This window comes from Chinchilla lanigera, unplaced genomic scaffold (genome assembly GCF_000276665.1).
Source record: "Chinchilla lanigera isolate Chin_1 unplaced genomic scaffold, ChiLan1.0 scaffold00045, whole genome shotgun sequence".
NCBI lineage: Eukaryota > Metazoa > Chordata > Mammalia > Rodentia > Chinchillidae > Chinchilla > Chinchilla lanigera.
In genome coordinates, this window is record NW_004955446.1 from 6133413 (window position 1) to 6160827 (window position 27415).

The 27415-nt window shown below is 33.7% G+C and overlaps 1 protein-coding gene and 1 pseudogene across 2 annotated transcripts in view; one reads left to right on the forward strand and one right to left on the reverse strand.

Moving 5' to 3' along the window:
- Ipo11 (importin 11) overlaps window positions 1-27415 on the reverse strand; it is a 191351-nt gene that overhangs the window by 99136 nt on the left and 64800 nt on the right. For both annotated transcript variants that reach the window (XM_005392641.2, XM_013518422.1), the window contains exons 13-20: window positions 26277-26367; window positions 23341-23388; window positions 22227-22332; window positions 19205-19331; window positions 13695-13728; window positions 13479-13519; window positions 11736-11852; window positions 3194-3307 (exon numbers count right to left, since the gene is read on the reverse strand). In XM_005392641.2, the coding sequence (XP_005392698.1) occupies window positions 3194-3307; window positions 11736-11852; window positions 13479-13519; window positions 13695-13728; window positions 19205-19331; window positions 22227-22332; window positions 23341-23388; window positions 26277-26367 (678 nt within the window). The remainder of the gene's footprint in view (window positions 1-3193; window positions 3308-11735; window positions 11853-13478; window positions 13520-13694; window positions 13729-19204; window positions 19332-22226; window positions 22333-23340; window positions 23389-26276; window positions 26368-27415) is intronic.
- Window positions 5703-6913, forward strand: LOC102024515 (annotated as a pseudogene).

Consider the following 27415-nt stretch of genomic DNA (forward strand, 5'->3'; position numbering starts at 1 on the left):
ACCAGAGAAAAAAAAAAAAAAAAAAAAAAAAAAAAGGACAAGAAAACAGACAGAAAGAAGCTGCACTAGTCAGAGATACCTGGAAGCCAGCTGAGTTATGGCAAGTTCCAGGTGGGTGGAAAGGGCCTCCCCACCCCCATAAAAGCAGCTGGAAACAAAGGCCCAAGGGTCTTCCATCTTTCTGGAGCCCCCCCATCCTGCTGTGTCATCACAGTAGCTACCCATCTTCTCCTCCCCTCCCTTCCTTTTTGTCTTTACAAATAAAGTGTCTTCCTTTTGTTAAACTTTATCTCTAATTTTGTATTGGGGCTGAGTTTAAAATCCTAGTGGGGTACTCTGGCAATGGAGCATCAGTGACTGTCCCTCAGATGTGGCAACTTTGGTTCCCCGGCCAGGTACCAGACACAACAATATGGTTAAAACATCTAATATGAAAAAGAGAAAACAAAACAAATAGTAAACAACATCTTAAAGGAAACAAACTAAGCACAGATGAAAGTTTGGAAAAATCTATCATTCAGAAAACACAGCATTCACCAAAAAATAAAATGAAATACACATTATTCAACAAAACAGAAATTCACAGACATTAGAACAGCAGGAAAGAAAAGCTATTAAAAGATAAAATTAAGGAAGTTTCCCAGAAAGTAGAACAAAAGGTAAGAAAAAGCAGGAAAAAAATGATAAGAAAATTAGAGGATTCGTTCAATAATACCCATCATCTAAGTAACAGAAAGTTCAGAAAGAGAGAAGAGAAAACCATAAAAAGGAAGAAATAATAAACTATAAGAAAGTCATTTAAATCTTGAAAACATGAGTTTCCAGTTTGAAAAGGTCACAGGTATTATACTGCATAGGTTTTTTAAAATGAGTATTGTGTATTATGAAAGGCTTACTTTCATTGAGACCAACACACTAGAAATTTGATTTTTACCCAGTTATCAACCTTCCCAGGCAAAGACTATCAGTTTGGGTATCTAGATTTATAAAAAATGAAAGCAAAACAATAATATATACACTAATATTTTATCTGTTATGTGTTAAAAGCTATACGATAGCAGTATTTTCCAAGAAAAGACTAATAAACTTTTGCCAGGCACAATGACACACAGCTGTAATCCCAGCACTCAAGAGGCTGAGGCAGGAGGATTGTCTTGAATTTGAGGCTAGCCTGGACTACACAGTGAGTCCCTACACAATGAGACCCTATCTCAAAAAAAAAAAAAGATTAATAAATAATCATCCCAAGTGATTGAAAAATATATTTTATACTACAATCTCAATTTGAGAATCAAACATTATATATTTATTCCAAGAAGAGTAGATTATTACTTGGAACTTTGTAACCTTGGCTTATATAAAAATATAGGTAATTCAGTGTCATGATTTAAAGCAAAAAGCCCACACATTCCACAGCATTACTCTGACTTCGCAGAATTACCTGAAGTAACACTGCCTGAGGAGACATCAAAGAGGACACATCTCATCTCCCTCAGAAAACACCGACCTGAGACTGAAAATACATCTTGGCGGACAGATAATACAGAGGATCGGAGTGTGTCACTCTTTGTTCTCTTACCTACAGATGCAATTGAAGGCTAATCAGTAGCCTACTGTCAGACGTTTGTATTCTCTTCCTCAAAATGACATACTCTTTATAACAAAATCACAAGAATTAAAGTGTAGACCGCAACAGATTTATTTTTAAAAAGCACCCTACATGGCAAGTGGGGAGACTATTATTGTTTAATGGTATAGTATACTTTGTAAGATGAAAAGAGTTACAGGGCCAGGGAGATAGATCAACAGCATAGTGCCTACCTGGCAAGTGCAAGGTCCTGCCCCATTACCCAAAAAAAATAAAAAAGAAAAGAGTTACAGAGGTGAATGATGCTGATGGTTGAACAATATTGTGACAAAATTTAGTACCACTGAATTGTACACTTAAAATTGGTTAAGATGGCAAATTGTATGTTATATGAATTTTATCACAATAAAAAAGGGGGAAAATGGTTTATACACATTTTACATCACTATTCATCTATTGAAACTGTTTCAGAAATTTGTAATTATAAAACTCTTGCATAAATATTTATTTTAAAAAGTTCAATTTTTCGTTCTTACATCTGGCAATCCTCTGAGCAATGTAGTTGTGGAGAGTGATATGTAATGTAACAACCACTGTTGATTCGTATTATTTTGTCTAGAGACCCTGTATCACTTTGAATGTTCTTGCTCTGATTTGTTTTTGTTTTTGTTTTTGTTTTTCTCCGGTACCGGGAACCGAACTCACGACCTTGCGCTTGCCAGGCAGGCGCTTTTGCCGCTGAGCTAAATCCCCAGCCCCTGATTTGTTTACTGTTCCATTTTTTTGTTTGTTTCTCATTTACTACTCTCTTTAAAATAAAAAAAAGTTCACAACCAAAAAAATGTCAAGGTGTCTGAGAAAGGTTTTTTAAAAGCTAATATTAAAAAGTCTTAGCCTAGTTACTCTTAGAGAGAGCTCTCCACAGTTAAAAGTTTCTCAAACTTGGTGGTGGGTAAGGTCAGTGAAATTACTTCAACATCTTCATATCCAGATGATTTAATTCTTTATCTTAAGCTTGTCATTCCTACAATGACACTGGAAAAGTATGTAATTCTCATCAGCAGTTGTAGTGAGAAGTGCAATGCAGTTCTCTCTGCCCTCCTCCCTCGCTCCTGCTTTCTCTCTCTCTGAAGCACCTGCTACATATCTCAACACTTCAAAGTCAAAATGTCTGAAGTAAAGCTCACTCCTCTTCCCTCAAAACAAATTCACCTGTTTTCCTACCTTCCCAGAGAGAAACTGGTAAGAAACAAAATTTTTTTTAAACTTTTAAAAGAGAAACTTAAAATTTTCAAGTCAAGGAGGAAGTGAAAATGTGAAGGAAAATTCTGCAGAAAAGCCCCGAATCCCAGAAAATCTCCATGTGGAATACGAAGAAATGTACATACAGTCTATCACCACTGGAAACTATCGTATCTAATTTTAACTCCTTAAAAACTAGAGAACATTTCTCACATTCTCAAAAAGTGTACAAAGTATACAAAAGTTTTTAAAATTTAAGATGACATACTATGAAAAAGGAATAAAAACATTAACATAAATCACATACAATAAAGTTTTTGAAATGAACAAAACATACCAAAAAATTTCTGTGAAGTAACTTACCTGAACAAGATGAATAAGTGTTGTCAGAATAGCACATCTCAACATATTATGTTCTTCACTCTGCTTCCAAAGAAGAGGCAAATACTGTACCAAACATCCTACATATGGTCGTATCTACCACACAAAAAAAAGGATACAACAGAATTATATTAGGAAAAAAAAGGCAATTTACACTAAGAAACACTGACAGAGCACTTATAAGTTCCAGGGAACAAATATTTCATATTCACTAAATATAGGAGCCATATATTCTTTTCAAGATAAATCAGGGCTGGGCACGGTGGCACACGCCTGTAATCCCAGCACTCGGGAGACTGAGGCAGGAGGATTGCATGAGTTTGAGGCAAGCCTGGGCTACAAAGTGAATTGAAGGCAAGTCTCAACTACATCGTGAAACCCTGTCTTAAAAAGACAAACAGAAAAAAAAAAAAAAAAATTAGACATTAGATAAACCCAGAGGTCTATGCCAAATGTTTTTAGTTTTTTATAAACATCAAATTTACTGAAATAAAATTTAAGAGTATAAAACATTCTTTAGAGATTAATAGATAATGCTGATATGCCCTGCTTCTTTTTTAATAAAATAGCTAAGTGGAAATCACACTGTGCTTTGAAGAGTCAGCAATCATTTATTAATTTAACAATTATCTGATGGCATTTTCCAAGTTTCAGGCTCTGAGGACAAGGCACTAGGAAAGACGTAAAGAAACCATAAAAAACCTCACAGTGAAAAAGATTGAGTACAATGACCAAGGTACTATATATATGAGGCATAGGGGAAACACAAGTTTTCAAAGTATGAAACTGTTGTGCCCACTATGAAAATGTTATGTCCACTATAAATTAAATTAATGTGTTCTAAAAATATAAGCTGAAACACACCTTGACAGAGTTTCTTAAAAATAAAATAAATCTACACTGAAGCTGGACAGTGCTCCAGCTCCAAGTTTAGGAGCACAGTATTTTTTTAATGGGAAGAAGGCAAAACAAAATTTCGTAACAAGATGATAGGAGAATAACAATAGTTCATACATTGCATATTATTATCTTTAAAGTAGTTACTCAGTACAAGACATGGGCATAAAAATTCTCCAATATTAGTGCAAACTTTTCTGTGTTATAAACTAAGAGACACTGATAGTATAACTTGCATTTTTTTCTTTTCTCCTCTTTCCTTTCCCTTTTCCCCCACTGTAGTTGTTTCCTTTTTAAAATTTCTTCCCATCTCACAGTATCGACTGTACATTTTAAACCTTATTTATTCTTTCAGTTTCTCACACTAGGGAGACAATACTATGTTTACATGTGAATCTGATTTATTTCACTAATGAGTATGGTCTCCAATTGTATCCATTTACCTAAAAAGTCTCATTTGTGCTTCTTTATGGCTGATAGTACTTCACTGTATAAAAATACCACATCACTTTTATCCATTCCTCAGTGGATGGGCATTTGGGTTGTTTCCAGGATTTAGCTATTATAAATTGTGCTGCTATAAACATGGGTGCACATATATCGCTGTAGTATATGATGTTTTTAATACTTCTGGGAAGATACCCAGAAGAGGAATAGTTGGGTCAAGTGGGACCTCCAATCCTAGCTTTCTGAGGAATCTCCATACTGATTTCCACAGTGGTAGCACCAGTCTATATTCCCACCTACAGTGAATAAGTCTTCCTTTTACCTTACAGCCCCTCCACCATTTGTTATTGGCTGATTTCTTGATAATCGTCATTCTTTCTGGAGTGAGATGGAATCTCAGTGTTGTTTTAATTTGTATCTCTCCAATGACCAATGATGTTGAACCTTTTTTCATATATTTATTTGCTCTTTGTATTTCTTCATTTGAGAAGTGCCTATTCATCACAGATGCCCATTTTTGGATTGGGTCTTTGAACTTGTCGGGGGGGGGGGGTGTCTGATTTTTTTCCAATTCTTTATATGTTCTAGATAGAAGTACTTTGTCTGAGGGACAATTGGCTAAAATTTTTTCACAATTTGTGGGTTTTCCTTTCACTCTGTTGGTGATTTCTTTTGATGTGCAAAAACATTTTAATGAAATGAGGTTTCATTTGTTGACTGTTTGAAGTATTTCTCATGCAGTTTGGGTTTTGTTCATAAAATGTCTGCCTATGCTTATATCTTAAAAGATGTCTACCTACTTTCTCTTCCAGTATATTGAGTGTTTCTGTTTTAATATTTAGATAACTAATCCATTTTGATGGTAGTTTAGTGCATGATGAGAGACACAGGTCTAGTTTTAGTCTTAACAAAAATAACTATATATATATATATATATATACACACACACACACACACAGACAAAAAGAGAACAAGTAAAGTCAAATGTTAGTAACTAATAAAATTGACCAAATGACATGTGAGTTTGATGTTTTTCTTTTTTTTGAAAAGTCAGTATGTCTACTTTTATTTATTGCTTGAAAAAGGCCCTTTGAAGAAAAACAAATGCGTTTTCAACAGCTCCCCTCAAAAAATAAAAAGAGCTGGGAGCACCTTGTTCAAGCAGACGGTGAGGAAATACTATTTTAGCCACCAGGGCATTCTGTGCTGCACCAGCAGCCTAGAGCGGGTAGCACAGCAAACATGAATGTTGGAGTTGTCCACAGTGAGGTGAATCCAAATACCCTAATGAACAGCTGGGGTATGTGGCTGGCATATGCATTAGGAGTTGGCTTGCCTCATATTGTCTTTCTTACTCAGCATTCCTTTCTGCAGTATTCCTGCTGCATGGACCTTAACAAATACTATATATAATCTGAGGAGGTATGCATTTTTACATGTAGTGAAAGGAACACCTTTTGAAATTCCTGACCAGGGTAAAGCAAGACTTCTAACTCACTGGAAAAAACTGGACTATGGAGTACAGTTTACATCTTCATGGAAATTATTCACAATGTTGCCAATAATTCTATATTTTCTGGCAAGTTTTTATACAAAGTATGATCCAACTCACTTCATCCTAAACACAACTTCTCTCCTGAGTGTGCTTATTCCCAAAATGCCACAATTACATGGTATTTGGGTCTGTGGAATTAGTAAGTATTGAAAGATTTTAAAACTGAAAAAAAACTTTTACAGCTACTGAGTTTCCTGTAGGGAAGGAGTAGTTAGTAAACTACACTGTTTCTGTGACAATGTGAAATGAGAGGTCTTTGCACTGGGGGACCAATTGCTGGTTTTTCATATGCTGCCTTGAAGTGCAAGATTCCAAAAGATGCCTCTATTTAGAACATGTGGTACATTTCAGAAGAGAGGCTTTATTGGCACTACAGTGAGGATGTACTACAGTGAGGGTATAGTAGATAAATCCAAGGCAATATAATATTTTTAAGAAAATAGGACCAACTTAACTTACAATGAGTTGGCATTAGGTTACAAAAAGACAATTTCCAATCAGTCATAATTTAAAGAGGTTTACATGTGAACGAGAATCATCTCTGTACATGTTTATTACAGATTGTTCCTCTTATATAAGATGATTTATGCCCTCTTGTTTCTAAAGCCAGTTCCTACCTTACAAGTATGCCTTTGGTTTTGCTGTCTAAATACTGTGTGTTGATAGATAAGGTCAGTTTTGCAAACATTACATTACAGAATTCACAAAGGTCCTCTTTTATGACTGGGGATAGAAGATACCAGTTATCTGACAGGCAGCCTCTGAGTCAGCATTATAATTTTGGAACAAAGTGAGTTCTACTGCTTTTCTAGACACAAAGCTGCTAAACAAATAAAAAAAATTTATTTTAAGCTGTTAAAGTATACGGTACTTTAAATGGGTCTGTTCACTGGATGGAGTAACAATTGGTAAAATCATCATTGTTTAGGAAAAGAAATGTAAAATAACTATAGCCACCTGTGTTCACAAAAAAATGCTTCTTTAGCAATAGTACCAACGGAAGTAGTAGCCTTTTTCAGCAAATCTGTAGTGAAAGCTGACATTGTCTTTTTTTATTCCTCCTGCTGTCAAGTTTCACAGTTTCCCATTAATATTTTGCCTTTAAATATGTGGGTCTTAGTGTAGATGTTACCAAATGGTAACTATTTCCAGAGCAATGACCATGTTAAATTTTTGTGAATTAAGGAAGCTTCCTGTGGTTGTTAATATTAATTGCAAGAAATAACTACATACTAAGTAGAAAAGTGAAAACATCCAGTAAACAAAGTTCTGACATAGAATGAGCCTGAGAAACTCAGTAACATTTATAAACAAAATTGAATGAAAAGAGTTGCAGACCAACTTAAAAGTCAATTTATGTCAATAAACTGTTAGGAATAGTAATCATTGTTCTGTATTTCAAAAGTATAGAGTTTAGAAATCAGTTGTATGATACAAAGTTGCCTTTGTACCTTTATCTTTTCCCATGTACTTTTAAATAACTGGTAATCTACACTATAATAAAATTTTTCTTTGGTGTAAGATTAAAAAAAGAAGAGCTGGGAGATGTGGCTTGGTGCTCACTAAGTTTAATCCTCTATACCAAGAAGAAAGAGAGAGGGTTGGGGATTTAGCTCAGCGGCAAAGCGCTTGCCTGGCAAGCGCAAGGTTGTGAGTTTGGTTCCCGGTACTGGAGAAAAACCAAAAAAAAAAAAGAAGAAGAAAGAGAGAAAGAAAGGGAAGGAAAAGGGAGAAGAGTGGAGGGGATGCCCATGGGTTTAAAAAAAACACATGGACTTGAAGGCAGGCCAATTTCAATTATTTGCATAACATTTAAAAAATACAGATTTAAGAATGTTTTATAGTCATCAAGAATATGCAAATTAAAACCACAAGGAGATACCCTCTTATATGTGTCAGAATGATTACTTAAGAAAAAAATAAAAAGGGTAAGTGTTGGCGACAATGTAAAGACACTGAAACCTTTGTATGTATATCCTACTGATATACTCTTAATGAAAATGATACACTCCTAATGAAAAATAGCATGTGGAAACCAGTAGGAAGGTTCCCCCAAAATAATTAGAAGCCAGGCATGGCAGCACAGCATCACTGAGAGTTTGAGACCACCCTGGGCGACATAGTGAGCTGAAGGCCAGCCTGAACTAACTACATAGCAAGACCCTGACTGAAACAAACAAACAGAAATCGGAATCACTGTATGGTTCAGCAGTCTCATTTTTCTGGGTGTTCATAAAAAAGAACTGAGGTCAGGATTCTGAAGAGATTACTGACTGATCATTATAGTACTGCTTGCAATAGCCAATATGTGGAAATACAACCTAAACACCCATAACCACTAAAAGGATAAAGAATATATGTATATAGAAACAAAGGTATACTCAGTTGGTCTCTATGCACAAATTCCATATCCTTAGTTTAAACGAACATTGGGTAAAAATATTTAGGAGAAAAAAGTTGCATCTGCATTAAACGTAAACTTATTTTGTAACTTAATAGTACAATAACAACTTACATTTGAATTGCTTTATATTAGGCATTATAAGTATTCTAAATATGACTTACAGTATAGAATAAGTTGCAAGTACTACACCATTTTATATAAAGGACGTAAGTAAGCACCCATGGATTTTGTTATCCTGGAATCAATCATTTCTGAGGATACTGAGGGATAACTACACATACTATTCAAAAGGGTTGGGGGGAGAATCCTTCAATATGCAATAGCATAGATAAACTCATTATGCTAAATAAAGTAAGCTAGTCTCAGGAAAACAAACACTGAATGATTCCCCTTGTATGATGTACTTAAAATAATCAAATTTATTAAATCAGAGTAAAATTAGTGATTTCAAGACTATTCATACAACCCTGTACCAAGTCAAAAACAATGTATTATATACTTAAAGATTTGTTAGAGGATACATCTCCTGCTAAGGTGTTCTTACCACAGAATTTCTGTAAGGTAATGGGGAATACTATGAATACTATAGTCTCATGACTTAGTCTATACATATTGGTAGGAAAAGCTCCACTTTTATTTATAACATATTCCTGAATACATGTATATGAAATATGCTAAAAAAAACTAACTAATGTTTTAACAATGGCTTCTTCCTCAGGAGACTTAAAAAAATGTAAGTCCCTATGATACTTGATCTTTTAGATATAATTTTCAACAACTTATATCTCAAAGAGGCAGTTTGATTTTGCTGTCTTTCTTTAGCAATGCACAAGCTCAAAGAACTGCCTGACCCCATACCTGATGACTGAATGTTTATTTTGACTAAATACTCTGGGATCTCTGCACTAAGAAAATTTGATTGTAGGTTTTCAAATGTTTTTACAAAAAGTACAGGCCATATAATATTCAAATAACTGTACACTAACAAAGAGAGTCCACATCGTTGAAATTGTAAAATTTGAAAAAAGTCAAATTTAGTATTCCAAAGATACCTGAGAGATACATGTGACAAGGACATAAATGATGGAAACTGTTTGATGGTTAACACACACACAACAAAAATAACGGGTTACCAAAAATGGGGGTTTTTTTACAAAAAAACAACATTTCCTATGTTAGTTTGACCTCTAAAAATAAAAACTTCTGCTGAGTAACCACATTTTCTTACTTATTGATAATATAGTTACTTGAGCTACTTATACTTTGATGTTCTGAAAGATGAGAGTAAATATAAATCCAAAAGTATTTTTAAAGCCACCAAGCAAAAAGAACTCAAACTTTTAGGAAAAAACAATTTTGCATACCCACGTGGGAAAACACCAGAAAATGCATGCCTACACAAAAAGAAAAACTGTAAGAAAATACTAGCCAGATATATTTAGATATAAAAAGATTATAAAAAATAACAAAACTAGTATTTATATTTAACTTTTTAAACAAACAGAAGTTTACTGCATTAATATAGTATTCTAAAGCATACTGCACATTTGTAACAATTTCATACTCATGAAATACTATACATGAGATGAGCTCGGAATTATCTTTTCCAATTTTTACATGAAGACACAAGGTTTAAAGCTCTGCCCAAGCTAAATGGCAGAGTCAGGGAGTTACAGTAAATTTTTAAAACAGTTGACATAAGTATTGATGACTTGTTTTGAACTCACTAGGTAGCCAATGCTAGCCCTGAACTCGCAGTGATCCTCCTGCCTCGGCCTTCCAAGTGCTGGAATGACAGGGGTGTGCCACCATGCCTGGCTTGAAACAAGTTTTATAACTTAGTCTCACTCAGGAGACTAAGGTAGGAGGATCACCTCAGTGAGTTCAAAGCCAGCCTGGGCTACATAGTTCAAAGCCAGTCTGAATTGCACAGCAAGCTGGAGAAAGAAAGGAAGGGAGGGAAGGAGAGAGAGAGAGAAAAAGAGAAAGGGAGGGAGGGAAGAAGGGAGGGAGGGAGGAAGGAAGGAAGGAAGGAAGGAAGGAAGGAAGGAAAGAAGGAAATAGTCCAACTAATGTAATAAGAATTCCCAGCGCCAAGAAATTTGTAAGATATTACTACTTTTAGACACTAGTATCCAGATCTGCCCAAAATGATTAACAGCAATTCAAACTCAAACTGGGAGTTGCATGTTTAGTTTAGATGGAACAGTGGTACTGCTATATGAACTCTGGCAAGTTCTTAAAAGTTCCAAATTACTTCAGATAATAAATTCTAACTCCCATCCTAAGGTTTCTGTGAGAAAGAAATGAGAAATATATGCAAAGCACTAAGCACATAAAGAGTATGCTGCTATTACTCAATTACTGATAGCTATTCTCACCAATTGCTCTGGAAATAATAACCTCAAAGTGTCAGAATTCAAAAATAGTAGATCCAAGAGGAGACGTTAAATTTGTGAAATTCAAATCAGTTATCCTTCCCTAGTATTTTACAGTTACTGCAATGCTTTTCAAACTAAGATATATAGTGGTTTCTATGATATAAAAAGCCACAAGATAATTGTTAAATTGGTTATCTGGATTACCAATTTGTGACCAAGGTCAAGAGGGATAAAAGATGCTAAACAACTTAGCTGTTAATAACAGCTACAAATCATTTTTATATTTAATCAAATGTGATATAATGTAGACTAGATTATAAACACTGCATTTTTAAAGTAAACAGATTTATTAGAATCTAAGGACACTTGCTCTTATACCCTCAAAAACACAGAATTTTAAGATTATTGAGCATAAACTAGATCTTCTAAGATATGGAAGATTCTACTTCCTTTTCTTTTTTATTTGTGTTTTACTTTTTGAGACAGACTCGCTATATAGTCCACACTGGTCTAGAACCCACTATGTACCCCAGGCTACTCTCAAACTTGAGGCGTGCTGCCTCACATGGCCAGAAAATTCTTTCTAAATGCTTCTACCTTACTGATGTAATTTTTTAAAATATTTTAAATATTTTAAACTTATAAGTATTTTAAACTTTCTTAGTCTTTTCTAAAAGCTCAAATATGAATGTCAGTTTTGCATAATACATAACTAGTATCACAGACTGTGTGTTTAATGAATGCTTTTTAATTATGTAACTAAAACCAAGTCATTAATGAATTCTACACATACCCACTCACCTCTCTGACATTTAATTTCATATTTTACAACAAAATTACCTGCATGTTGACTCTTTCAATCACACAAGAAAGGACATGCAAAACGTGCATCTTTGTGTCACATTCTGTAACTTGCTGCAGTAACTGAAAAAGTAGTGTGAACATGGTCTCCAAATACTGCAGAAAGAGGAAAACAATTCAGAAAAGTAGATGTACATATATGAAATAGATCGCAATACCAAAGCAATAACATACAGAAACCCAAACCCTTAGTAATAGTTAAGCAACTTTAAATTTTTCAAGCTAATTTTTATTGTATTAAATTTCTTTATTGCTATTAAATGTGTGCATTTCAGAATCTTAATCATCCACAAAGTGTCTATTTAGAAGACTGTCTAAACTGCTTATATTTACATTTTATTCTGTTAACTAAGTTGTTAACAGTGCCTTCTTACTATCTTCTACATGTCATTTACTATTCAGATTGTTTTATTTTGTAGGGCATGCATATTAAAGCAAAAGGAATACAAATTATGGAACTCACATAGGCAGCTACCTGAGGTGGCCCTTAACATATGTTGCATGGAAGTGTAAATTTTTGTAGCTATGTACTTGTTATTCTAAAAAATCAGAGAGTATGAGAAAATAAGTAAATACTATGTCTGGCTTTGAATATAAATACTATGTTGTTGCAAACAGACAAATCACAGAGACTTAAACAGAACAAATACAGTGTTTGTTTACTCAATATCTGGTTCATTTTTTGTTATCCTTGTGTTTTTGTGTTCGTGGGTCTTAGGGTCTTTTTTAATTTGATGCATTTTTACAAAAATTTCTAGAATACATTTCTTTCATCTAGAAATATGTAGTGACTATTTTGTCATATTAAAAAAAAACACTACTCTGGAAGTGCCTCCACCTATGTCAGCCACAGAATTATATATAAACATTTTATAATAAAATTTTTCTCCTTGCCAGGATCTCTGAAGAACACTATCACACCAATTTTACTGACTGACAAGTTGAATCAGTAACTTGATTGGCTTGACAGCTGCCTAGGGAATTAGTAAAGTACACTTTTAGGTGTGTCTGGGTGGGATATGGGCCAAGACCTCGGGTACTATCTGTTCCCTGGCCTGATCCTCTCTGGCACTGTTTCCCTGCTCTACTTCCCACTTCCCATGAAGAGAGCCACTTTGTTCCACATGTCCTTCCCCCATGACAGTCTTGCCTTGGAGTCAGCTGACCCTGGATAGAATCCCCTGAAACCTCAAGCCAATTAATCCTCTCCTCCTTTGAACTGTGGTTATCAGTGCAATGGGAAAGCTGGTCAATACATTGCCACATTTAATAAGTGCTGACTGAGTATTAACTATGTAAAAATATCTTGCCAGGTGCTGGGGCTGAGGACTGACTATGGCATGATATTCTGCTCTTCAAGTAATTTATAATCTAGTGTAGGATTCAGACATACCTATATAAGTTATACAGCGAAGTAATGTAAAGATTAAAAGTAACAGGCACAAATAAAGCAAAAATACTAGACATTTTATAATTGTGACAAAAGAAAAATTTGATAGTCAACTTCAAAACAGATCAGTTAAATAAAACATGCATAGAAATGACCTTTTACAAAAAAGAAGTTATAAATACAAGTTATGTTCCCAAAATAATCCAATGTACTCTTAAATTCAATTTTAACAAATTATGGATATATACATACAAAATTCAGCTATAAAATAACACCATATTCAAAAGAAATAAGCAGAAATTATTATAAAGCCTAAAGATGAATATTCTTACCGGTAGAAATTGATCTGTTCTAAATTCAAAATCATCAACAGGTAAAGCAGTTAAGGCATACTGAGAATATTATGAAGTTTATCAAGTTTAAAATCTATCTAAAATAACAAAACAATCAAAAACTACACATTAAACTAACTAAAAATTTCACAAAATAACATAAAAGCATTACAAACTCCTATGCAATGAAGAACTTTAAAGTATTCAAAAGGATATTTAACTTCAGAGTTGTAGCCGTTTCAATTCGGACCTAAAAGAAAGTATACTCCTTAAATTTTTAATCATGCTAGAACTACTAAACATTTTTAATACCTAACAAAAATTTTTATTCCAAACCACTTTAATTTTTGTTAATATTAAAGTCACAAAGTATACTAACAAGCAAAAATAAGGACATAACCCTTAACTTGCAACCAGAGATAAGAAGAAAAAAGTATCATTTATTCCTACCCTGCTCACTTTTATGTAACTTGCTTAAGGAAACTTTAAGCCAAAAAATGACTGGTCATGATTATGTGGTGACTGAGGAAGAAGAGAGTGTGGATGATGCTGGGGGCAAAGGGAAGGATGAGAAGCAAGAAAACAGGCTGCAGCTAGGCAAGCTGGAAGACGTATAAGTGAAGGGTACAAGAGGAGGAGGAGGAAGAAGATGGGCAGGAGAAAGAACAATATTACCCTTAACCTCAAATTACAGTAAAACCTTTATATACCCAAAAAATACATCTGAGATTTTCTAAATCCCAAAGTTCACAAATATAGCAAGGTTTAAGAAACCTCCTGACCTCTCAAATTATATTTTTTTTATGGATCAGCATGGTACCTGGGTAGATTATATCATTAAAATATAATCTCCTATTCACTCAAGTTTTACATCTGATATGATCAGCTAGTTTGGCACAGGCTAACATACTCACAGGTTTCCATATACAATAACATGAACTCAAGCCATGATTAAATTCTGCCTTGTACTCCATAAACTAATATATCTAAAACTTTATACAGGCTCAGAGCCATTACTTTCTTATCTATATTTTCCACACCTGTAATAGCAACTATTATTCTCTTTGCATATATTTTCAGGAAGAAAAAGTTTTAAACATTTTATAATAGCTTCTGAGTCTAGAGATGCTGACAGGGCACAATGAACAAATGCTAAGTACTATACTGCCAAATACACAGATTCCAGGGCTCTGTGTTTAAATTACTTAACAAATTTGCTAATAATGTTTGCAAATTTGATCTGGCTTTCTACAAACTTGCCAATAACTGTCAGAGTGGTTGGTTCAAATCCTAAACTTGAACAAGTCTATCACCTGACCACTTTCTGCACCCTGTCCTTAGAAACAGGCAGTCTACAGACTAAAGCAGTGAACACAGTTCTGGAACTAGAAGAAAATAGTAATATCTCAGGAATATAAGACAACCAAGAAAATCTAAAAGTGGGCATGAAAGAATAGTTACCTGCTAAGGAGAAATACGACTTCATAGTTTAAAAAAAGTATATTCCTTGGATTCCTTCCTATCTTTATCTTCTAATTCTTTTAATAAATATTTTTGTAAGACTTGATTCTATACTAGGCATAAAAGATACTAATGTGAAAAATGTTATTCCATACTTTCCTATAAGCTGATACTACTACTACTATTACTAGTCAGTACTATTTTTTACAAAGTCAAGATCACTCATTACATAACTTGATATATTTCTTCGGAAACACACAAGTAAGTTTTCTACAAGGATAAAAAGTATCTTCAACTTATTCATGTCCTTCTAAGAAAGAACAATTTTAAGTTGATTTTCATATACTGTAGACACCAAACACATCAATAATAAACATAAGACAGAATGTAGGAAGCATACAGACTACGGTTTCCTTGCTTCCTGATTTTAGGCTGGCCTAATATTTTGCTATCTCACGGTTATTTTATATTTGGAAATTACATTTAATTAACATCACTGAGTCCAGCATTCTGGTTTCTTTCAAAACACACACTAGCACAGAGTTTAAAACCTGTAGCAGCTATCTGACATAGAAAAGATGGGCCAACAAAAACAAAATCAAAGCTATAGAACAGAAAAACCAGGAGACCCATAGAAGCCATAAGAGTGGGAAGTTAGCATTTCCACAGATCTTGCAGTAACTCTGCCCAGATCCTGGCTGTAACTCCCATAGTGCAAGCATGGTTTGCTAAAGTCTTGCCTATTCCACTGAAAGTTTCTTATTAAACTCTACTACACAAAGTCTCATTTTAAATATTCACTATTTCCATGCTGACAGTCAATCTACCCACAAAGATGGCCATTTCTTTGCTTCTCAGACAATCATAGTGCACCCCAAACTATATACCTTTTAGTTATATCAGCTTACATCCTACATAGTTTCCCACATGAGTGAAAGATTACACTAATTTGTAATGGTTGAGTGTTGTTTTCATAATATATGAACTATTCTTTCATGCCCACTTTTAGATTTTCTTGGTTGTCTTATATTCCTGAGATATTACTATTTTCTTCTAGTTCTAGAACTGTGTTCACTGCTTTAGTCTGTAGACTGCCTGTTTCTAAGGACAGGGTGCAGAAAGTGGTCAGGTGTTAGACTTGTTGATGGTTACACAGATAACCTAAGTAAACTTTTTTAAAATTTATAAAAGTTAAAGATATAACTGGTTCAGAAACCTTAAAACCTAAAGCAGCCCAGTATTAACCAAGTATTATGGTTAAAGAATTGTCCGTAAGGTTAGGGGTCTAGCTCTTATGGTAAAGTGCTTGCCTAACATGCGCAAGACCCTAAGTTTGATCACAGGAAATCACTGCCATTATCATCTGCAATCCCAGGAAAAGAAGGCTACCCTCATATGAGATTTAGTAATTCTAGTCTGTGGAAATTACATGTTCTCAAACCTGAAACTTGCAATAAACACTGCACATGCTAAAATAATGTTTTAAGAGCCGGGATAAAAAGGAGATGTTTTTTAAACAGGTATTTTGGCCTACTGTATGGAATCTACACAGCAGTTCCCAAATAATATATGAAGAAAGGTCATTATGCTTTAAGAGATAATGGTAAGTGTAAAGAGGCTCTCAACAATACGTACACACACTGTATCACCTGCAAACACGACTAATAATAAATACCACGTGGCCTTTTATAAACTACAAGAATTTTCTGGTTTCCAAAGGCACAAAAATGTATTCCCTACAAAGTGAAGGTTTGCTAGACAGATTGAACCAGTGGAACAGGACAACATCCAGAAATACCCATATATTTATATATCTGGTCTATGACAGAAGTAGCTTTATAATAACTAAGAAAATTATAAAGTATCCTATAAATTATTGTTGCATTGTTATTTTTAAAAAACAATAAAAATGAAACCTTAGTTCATATCATGTTCAAAAATAACCAAAAGAAAACAGATTTCTTAAGCAATAAATCAATGACTCTGACTATATTAAAATTAAAAATTTCTGCTTAACAAAAGACAACAGGAGAGACTAGAAAGGTATGGTGAGCCAACTGCATCTGTACTGTTTTATTTCATAAATACAGTGTTTGAAATATATACAAGATAATTATGGAAGCATATACTAACCAGAGAAGTCACTCCTTCCAGTTACTACTCTTTCTACTCTGTCATAGCTAGTCTCATCATAACATGAACACAAGAACAGACAACTGCAGCTGCTCATTATCAAATCTACCCCAGCTCAAATGCAGATTTTAAAAGCCAGAGACAATTAAGATTTATTATGACTGATACATTTTGTGTTTATACATGTGTGTTTGCACATTTGCCTTTATGTACATATACACACATATGCCTACATGTATATGCTTGAATAATGTCTGCATATATATACATGATTAAGCATCTTCCCACCTTTCACTGGCCAGCATATTTCATGGGTTACTATTAAAGCAATATAATTTATATATTCCTGATTTTTGACGTGCCTTTTATGTGCTTTTTAAAAAATGACCAAAGTATGCAACATTAACTCAGTACCTTACTAAACACTGTCTTCTTAAACATGTATCACAAAACAATAGCAACGGCATAAAACAACTGTAAAAGATGAGAAAATGAAATGTCGCCACCAGAAGAGCGAACAGGAAGGATAAGAACCGAACCTAAAGCAACATTTCCTCAAAATGTATTCCATTAATATTCATGTACGACCATCTTGGATAGCACATGCAAAAGTGCATTTTTAAAGGTTCTGACCAATTTGTAGTAGAGAGGCCTAGTTGAATATTTAGCCTAGAGTTTTCCACACTTACCTTTCCATGAAATCCTTTCTCACCATTAACATTTGTTGACATAGGGTATAATTAATGCTCGGCTTTTACAGTGTTGACCAAAATAACACCTCCCTTTCTGTCTCTCTACTTCTGTGGTCTCTCGTAACTAACATGCATGTAGCTAACATGCTTAAACAAATTGATTACAGAATATTTAGAAGAAAATCTCAATTATTTATACAAAATAGGTAACACTTAAGCAAAATATCCAAAGATCAGCTCTATGTTCCTTTAGAATGTAGCATATTTCTACAACAAATTCATCTTTCCAATTATGTTTTTATTTTCTTTCAGTGAACACTGGAAGTACTGTAATTTACTTATCATGGCATACCTAAAAATGAGAAAAGCATGGCCCAAGCCCTTGCTGAAAGGCAAAACATTCCAACAGGCTTAAAGTCAAAAGGGGACAAGGGGGTGAAACCCAGAGAAATAATTAGACAAGATCTTAGCACAAATCACAGAGGGAAAATCCACTGATTTTTATCTAAAAACAATTTGAATATCAGGAAAAGACTATTATTGGATTTGTTTTGTTTTTAAAGACTATGCTGGACTCAAATTGAAGGCCAAGACCAAGTATGCATTAAGTCTCTAATATATTCATTCAGACATAAAGTACAATTAGTGAAGAAAAAAAACTATTCTTTTTTCTTTTTTGGTGATACTAGGGATTGAACGCTGTCCCTTCTCACTGAGCTATATCCCAGCCCTGTTTTAATTTCTATTTTCAGACAGTCTCACTATTTAACTAAACTGCTCAAGCTAGGCTTGAACTTCCAATCTCTCAGCCTCAGCCTCCCAGATTACTGGGATTACAGGCATGTGCCACCATTCCCAGCTAACTATTCCACACAGTTTTCAAACTTCTTAAAATCACAGACCTGGGTAAGTAACTGACCTATATGGTAAAATAACAAACCTACAGTTTTGAAGAAAAAAATACAACAAAGAAGGTATTCTCAAATTTCCATAAAACAAAATTAAGATTATATGAACATCATTTTTAAAAAATCCTGAAACAGTAATTCCAGAGGGTTAAAAAAAAATTCCTATATAGGATACAGAATCAACCATAGGATGAAACAGATTACAATGCTATGTCAATGACAAAGTTTGTCCCAAATAAGAAAAGAACAAGCATATTATCAAGTGATCTTAACAACTGCCTTCCTTTTCTCTTACTAAAAAATTATAAATGACTTTAGAACAGAAGAGTTTGGTTAAATACTTTTTCAGCAACTAGTACTGGGAAAGACAATAATAAAAAGACACTCTATCTTCAAATTAAACAGTTCACCAAGGAATAACAACTATGGCAATAAGCCACACATGGTAAAGAAAAACACAGTTTCTAAACTCAAAATTTAGTAAAGGTTAACTTTCTAAAAACAATTATTTTAAGACATGTAAGCCACATACCACTAAATCTTGATCTTGAAGTAAGTTACAGATTGCCTCATACAGCATGGGTCTTAAGTCAGATTTGAATTTTACAGAAATCCACTGACCAATCAGCCAAATCACCCTGCGTCGCAATGGTTTATACCTAGATAAGGAAAAATCATGAAATTAAAATGTTAAATATTTGGAGAAGCCCCTTCTACTTAGTATATGGCATCACTTAAATCTAAAATATAGCAATAAACGCAATCTGCACTTACACAAAAAATCAAAAGCTATTTCTAATGAACCACAGTACAAAATACTAACAATAAAGTCCTGACGTAAGTAAATGAAATTCTTAGGGATATATACTATAGCCCTGATTCTTTTTGCAGTGAAGAACTATAACACAAATATGTACACAAAAACCAAATCCATTTCTGTTTCTCAAGTAACTAAAACAATGCTAATGCTCTACATCCCAAAGATGGGAGACAGTCTTATCCTCAATTTTCCTATTTCAGTTCTATTAATTCCATAAAAATCATTTTCACAATACTATGAGACCCCACTGTTTACACAGTACATTCACATAAATAACTTCAGCTAAACATTAATTTTTGAAGAGATGTCCGACTACAGAATATGACTCAGATTCATAAATAATGTCATATTTAAAAAGTTGCCTAACATTTGCAGTAACATGTACATACATTTATGTCTCTATTTTGTCTTGGATAAAGAAAATGAATGAGCCTTTTCTAAAGCAAAAATATTCTAATTTTTTTGTTTGTGTTTGGTTTTTTTTTTTTTTGGTACTGGGAATTGAACTCAGGACCTTGCTCTTGCCAGACTGGCACTGTTCTGCTGAGCTGCATCCCTGACATAAAGCAAGAAGAAAAAAAAAAAAAAATCACAAAACTCAAAATATTTGGGTCCAAGAATAATTCCAAACATAACCTTCTTGGATTAATATAAAATTTTAATGGCAAGATGATAAATATTTCTGGGTGTAAATGGAACAAACTGATAAATACACTGTTACTTTAGAAAACCACAATCTTAAAGATGATCAAGTACATTAAAAAAGTTCCTCATCAAAACTGGAAAAAAAAGCATTATAAATATTCCCTGTTTTCAAAAGGTTATGGCATAACTAAAGGAATTAAAAAGCACAAATGGTCCAGTAGGATTTGAAGAAAGGAAGAGTGGACTAATGGAGACAGATTTGGAACAGGCCTTTAAATTAAAACAGGATTTGAGTAGAAAAGTGGGAAAAATGCCAATGCAAGGACCAGGCACTATTTAAATAAACTCTGGGAAGCAAAAATACCAAAATTTGTAAAGTGAGGTGAAGAAACCCTAAATTTTAGGACAGACCTTTGAGATTATCATATTTAACTTTAAAAAAAGAGAGAATGAAGCACAGAAAGTCAAATTCTAAAGTCACTTCCAAGCCAACTTAGAATTAGTTCATTCCTCAAACTGTGGTGTCTGAACCAGCAGTATCATTATTCTAAGAGTGAGAGAACTGCACAATCTGATTCAGAACTACAGAATCAGAAACCTAATTTTAACAAGATTACCTATCAGGATATTCATATGCACTTAAATGTTTGGATTAGCTATCTGAGAGAAATATAATGGTCAAATATGTAATTTTAAAAAGTTTAGTGTCTAAATGAAGAAAAGTAAAAACTAAATTTTTGATACTTTTTATTTACCTTAACATACTAAAAATATCATTTCAATGTTTCATTGATACATATTTTTCAGTTTAAGTTTTTTAAATTTAAATTGACTCAAACTAAAGATTCACTTCCTAAACTGTACATCTGAAGTGCTCAAAAATAGCACCAGGGGAATAACCACACTACAGTAGATAGTTAAGACACAGCCTCCAGTGTTTAGGAACACTCAGACTTCACATTTGTGTCTCCTGAAAGACTTCCTCTGCATCACATACTCAACAGCCCTCTGATGGGAGAATCAGTTTATTTTACTCATCATAGGACCTGTGTCCTATGGATATAGATTCTGAGTATAAAAAAATTGAGTATCTACAGAGAGAGCTACTTAAGGGTCAAATATATTCTTTTTCTTTTGCGGGGACAGGAACGTCCTGTGTGGCCTCAACTCGCTGCCCTCCCACAGTGTACAGAGGAGGTGAGATGCCAAGGGCCAGTTACCACGCCAGGCTTCCAACATTACTTTTCAAGCATTTCCAGCACTATCATTCTGTAGCACTCCAAACATTTATAAAATGATCTAAATATGAGTGGACTCCTCATTTAATAGTTCAGTCAATAAATATCACTAAGCTCTGACTATGCTAAGCATTCTAATAGGCACCAGGCACTCTAAAATTAGATCTCTAATTTTAAACTATGAAAAGATTTACAGAAACTACAAAAGACCTGTCTCTTCCATTCCATTATACTCATTCAATATTAAAACTAAAATAAGCAAGTATTGAAATGTTTATAAAACATAAGAATCAGGTAAAAATCCTATTAAATATCACATGAATCTGTATTATTAAGTTAGGTACTTCAGTAAGAATCTAACAGGTATTCAAATGTTCTGCCAAAATTCTCTACATCCTACTCTACCTTCTCCTCAGAAACCTGCAATGGTGTACTCTGTGTGATCCCAAGACAGCCAACTTTCGTGGACACTGCTCTGGTTAAGCTGCTCCTGACATCAGGCTTGCACCTGCCAACTGTCTTTCTCTTGTGGGTTTCTTTCTGGAACACTCAGACCTCTATCTTTCCTGACCTTTGCATAAAATCTTCCTTTTCCTCTTCTGCAAACTATCTTACACAACCATCAAAATACTTCCTAGAAATCACAGCTCATGTCTGAAACTAACATAAAAGTGAACTCTTCTGTATTTCAGTTATAAAATTCATAAATCTTACATTCTTTTCTAGACTATATTACCTAATATTACCTAAGTCATACCATGATTCTTTAAAAACTGAAGGCAAATTTAATGCCTTCATTACAAAATTAATAAGGTTAAACATATATAATAAACACAAAATTTTATACTTGCCTATTGTGAATGACTTGTAACTCTGGAAGAAGTTGGTTTTTAAACCACTGATCAAAATCAACGCTATCAAACAGTTCATAAGCAGCTAGTCCAACGGCATTATACACTGAGAAGAAAATTTAAGGAAAAAAATATTTCAAATATTTTCCCTTATTTAAGAAATGAAATGTAGAGGCTGGGGATATAGCTCAGCAGTAGAGCTAGCACGCAAGAGGCCCTGAGTTCAATCCCCAGTATCCTAGTGAAAGAAAAGAAAGAGGAAGGGAGGAACAGAGGGAGGCAGGGGCAGGGGCAGGGGCAAGGTGGGGAGGGACAGAGGCAAGAATAAGGAGAGGGGGACACAAGGAGGAGGGACAGGAGGAGGCACAGGGAAGAGTGGACAGTCCAGGGACAAGGGGAGAGACAGGGGAGGGAGAGGAGAAGGAGGAGGCGCAGAAGGAGGAGGAGGAGGAGGAGAGGAAAAGGGAGAGAGAGAGGAGAAAAAACAAACTAAAATTATTTTGAACAATGTAATACATTAATTAAGGAAAATATGTAATATATTAACCAACCACAGAGATTACTGAAATAGACATTACAGAAACTTTATTTACTTTATATTTCTCCAAAACATTCCTTTGTACTTTCAAACAAAATTAAATTCGCTTTGGTATTCAAATTATTTAGAAGCATCTGCATCTAAATGGAGACAATATTGAATGATCTGGTCCCTGGTTACATTTTTCCAACCTCATCTCTTACAACCCTTTTGCTTCTATGTTAAGCCCAAAACTAACAGTTTAAACTCTACTTTGTGCTTATTCCTTTTACCTTCAACTCTCCCACACTTACCTCTTGTACAGCTAACTGCTGCTTATCCTTCTATTCTCACATTCCACTGTACATCTTTAGAGTCTTTCACTAGGTACACCAAACCACCTTGTTTTCACCACCTACTTAAGCATTAACCATCCCATAGAGTTATAACTGATTGTCTGCTAACTTGGTTATCTGCCTCATCAGAGTTCTTACATTATGTTTATCCACTCTTGTACTTCAACTCTCCCACCCACACACACACAAAGTTTCTAAATCACTTAATTTCTAAATCACTAAATCACTTAAGTTAACATACCAGCATCTTTGATTAACAGTGCATTCATATCTTCCACATTGGTAGGCCCTTTAAAAAAAAAGAAAAGAAAGAAAAACAAAACCAAGTATCAGTAAAAGTCAATAAAATTAATTTTAAAAATTTTAAATTTACTTTTAACAGATACATAAAAACATAAAATTGTCTCTGTTAAGGGAGTAAGGTGATGTGTTGATGTATGTATGTAATGTTTAAATCATGTTACAAACACCTCAAACATTTATCATTTTTTATGTAAAAATATTCAAAAATCCTTTCTTCTAGTTTTCTGAAATGTACACTACATTCTATAATATGCTGTACAATCACACATGAGAACTTCTTAATCCAGTAACTATCACTTACTACCCAGTGACCAGCCAATCCCCATCCATTTCCCCCAGCAACCACTGCTCTATTAACTTCTACAAAATAAACTGTTTTATGTTCTACATACGAATGAGATCATATAGTACTTGTCTTTCGGTGTAAAACTAACTTATTTTTTTAAATTTTTCTTTATAAACTGAAAGTACTTAAACATATTTATTAAGTACAACATGATTTTGATTTATGAATGTGAAATAATCAAATCAAGCTCATGTGTCCATCACTTCAAATGCTTAATACTTTTTGTAATGAGAACATCTGAAATTAATTTTTTCAACAATTCCAACATGTGTAACACTCTATTAACTGTACTTGTCAGTGTTCCATAAAATTTTCAAGAATTCCTCCTTACAATCTGCACCTTTTGACGATTATCTCCCAGTCCTCCAGCTTCTATAACCATCAGTCCACATTCTACTGCTAATGAGTTTGTTTCAGATTTCACATGTAAATGAAAACAGGTGGTATCTGTCTTTCTGCGCCTGACTTAATTCAGAAAAATATTCTCAAATTCCATCTATGCTGTCAGATATGAAAATTTCTTTCCTTTTTAAGGCTTAGTATTTCACTGTATGTACATATACCACATGTCTTTATCCATTCATCAACTGATGGATGCCTAGATTTCCATATAATCACAATTTAGTGTCTCCATTCAGTAAAGTACAATCTATCATTACCCTTAGAGATCACAGATACAACATGTAAAGCCATAAACAATATTAAAAATCATTACAATATAGTGGAGAAATGTATTACAAGCAATATTCTAGAAAAACATACTAAAAATTGCTGGCTACTGTATAGTATCACTGTTATAAAAAAATTTCTTAATTAAAAAAGAAACATTCCACAGGGGGGATGCAATTCACAGAGATGCATTAAAGGAAAAAAAAAAAACCATTTCAACAGTACACAAAAGAAAGAATGACAACAAAATGAAAGAACAGACAGGAACTACCACTATGAAACGTGAAAACTTTTTAGAATAAAAAGCTGCCAATTTCTGCAATACTATTCAGGAAAGAGCACACCATAGTTGACATAGAAACCACAATGTACTAGTAAGTATATTTCTATCTAAGAGAAAAACTTCCAAAAAGATTTTCTGCTGCTAAATATGAATTGAAAACCCCACTGTTCCGAAAAGCTAGAATTAAGTATAATACTAAATAAACAAATTACTCCTGGGACAGAAAAAAACTGAACTCAGAAAGCACTGAAAACCATTTCAACAGAAAGCAACGTATCAGAATGTAACAGAAGTAGTCTATCTTCTCCTATAGTGGTTTAAACAAAAGTAAACTGATGATAGATTGTATAGAAAACATACACAATTAATAGTAATTCTGTAATCCCGCACTGGGAAAGTAGTAACTCTACAGTGCAAATCAACCATATGAAAATGCAATACTGCTCAAATCATCTTTAAAAATTAACATTATAAAATTTGACTGATCGCTCATTTTTCCCTTGCCTTACAAATTAAGCAGAAATACTATAAAGCTTTTGAGAGAACAAAAACCTAAAAGATGAACTAAGCTCTTACTACCAACAAAGTCAGGACTCCCCTTCTCTACAAGACAGTCTGTTACAGCTGTTTCCTTACATCTCTACCCACTCAATGCTTAATTCTTTACAATGATTCTTGCTCCAACTAATAATCTATTCTCTCAGAAGATTCCACTGCCTTCTGCCTCTTATAAGCATGTGACATTTTTAACAAAAGCTTCTTCTCCTAAATACATCCTGTAACTTCTCTTCGTACTTCTGGAATGCTTTCTAACCTGACTGCTTTGGTTAAGGCCTTTTACCTCCTCTAATCCCTATACATGAAATTGCAGGTGCTGCCTTTGAACTTCTTTTCTCTCCCAAAGTTCCAATATATACACAATCCAAAAGTATATACCCATATCCATCCACTATTAAGGAAGTAATCGGTTTCCTTATCATTAAAACTCAAAAGTTCAAGGAAAATTTGGTTACTTTCCCTTATGAGGCCAAAAGTGAATCCATCAACAGTTACTGACTACACCAAGCACTGGAAAAAGAATGAATAAAGCAGATGTGACCAATACCCCTGGTACTCAAGAGTCCAGCAAAAAAGGGCAGAGAACATATGATCAATGCTAATTAATAGTTAAATAATTATTTGTGTATAAAATGCAAAGATCAATTATCTAAAATTTACCTCTTCATTCTTTTAAACCATCAAGATTCCCACTGCCACCATTCTAACTAAAGCTAACATAATATTTTAACTTTATTCATCACTCCCCACAACATGCTCCAGAGAGGTGGTTTTCTCAAGCAACACAACATCCATTTCTCTAATGCTGCTATTGCATTTAGCAGGGGGAAAACCTAACTATCATATCCAAACAGTAACTCAAGGTCTATTGCAAATGTCACGCTTTCAGGAAAGAAAACACTCAATTTTTCTCAAATTTACACACTTTACATGACCTACAAAGCATTGTACATACTAGGCAGTTACACTATTTGAATAATTAAATGGCTCAATAAAAGTATTTCAAAATATACCTTACCTTGAAGAGTTTGCATCATTTCTAGAAGTACAGGAGTAAGAGTCTGATTATATTCATGGAATATATCTATAAATAGTACTTCAGTGCAAGGCTGGAGGGGGGGAAAAGGATACACTTCTAATAAAAACATAGTGTACTGATTAATTTTATAGTAAAGCAAAGAATTCTCATTCTTAAAATTCTATAAATATTTCCAACTTTTAATTTAAAGAAAGACTACTATTTCTGTAACTAACACAATGGAAAACACAAATCAAGATACAGTTTAATTCTTTTTTCATAGTTTAATTCCTGACAAAGAGAAAACATTTCATTATTTTAAATGCTTGGACTTATGCATTCAAAATCATTTTTAATCGTATTTTTAAAATAAGTAGTCTATAGCCGCATTCATTTATAGGTCCACACTATAAATGACTTCCAGGATTTAATAGCAAAAATTATGTATTTTTAGCAAAGATACACTAAGGAACCACAGCAATTCATAAATTCAATTCACCATATGAAGTGGTATTACTTCCAGCAAACACAAAGCACAACAGAAATCCATGACAAGCTATAGTAAAAACATATTGATTTTGATTCTTAAAAAGTACTATACTGAATCACTAGCTGATCCATATTAAGGAACTATAATTAAATATTATGTTTAAAAAGAAATATTTTATATGTACACTGCAATGACATATTGGATATTTCATTCAAAAAAGTTGGAGGGAAGACTGGAAACTAGACTATGCATTGACTACCGATAAACTAAGTTTTCATGAGGGCTCACCTACATTTTACCATGTTTGATCTTAAAAGAAAGTTTTAAAAAATTAAAGTAGTAAAATTTTAAAGTGTTAAAGCTCCATTTCTTTGCTTTAAAACTATAAGCTTACAAATCTAAAAACATTAATGTACATTTTAGAAAAATATTAAGTTAGGTAAATTATCTAAAAAGAGGAATTAACAAAAAGAATCATTTGATTAATACATCTGATAAATCTTCCTAAAGGCAAAACATTTACCGTATCAGTAAATGTGTCCCTAAAGCATCCTATAACTAAAAGCAATGGGCTGGTCTGAGAATCACACTAGATGGTAAGAGAAATAATGCATCAAAAAGAAGTTTTATTAAAGAAATACTTAGGAGG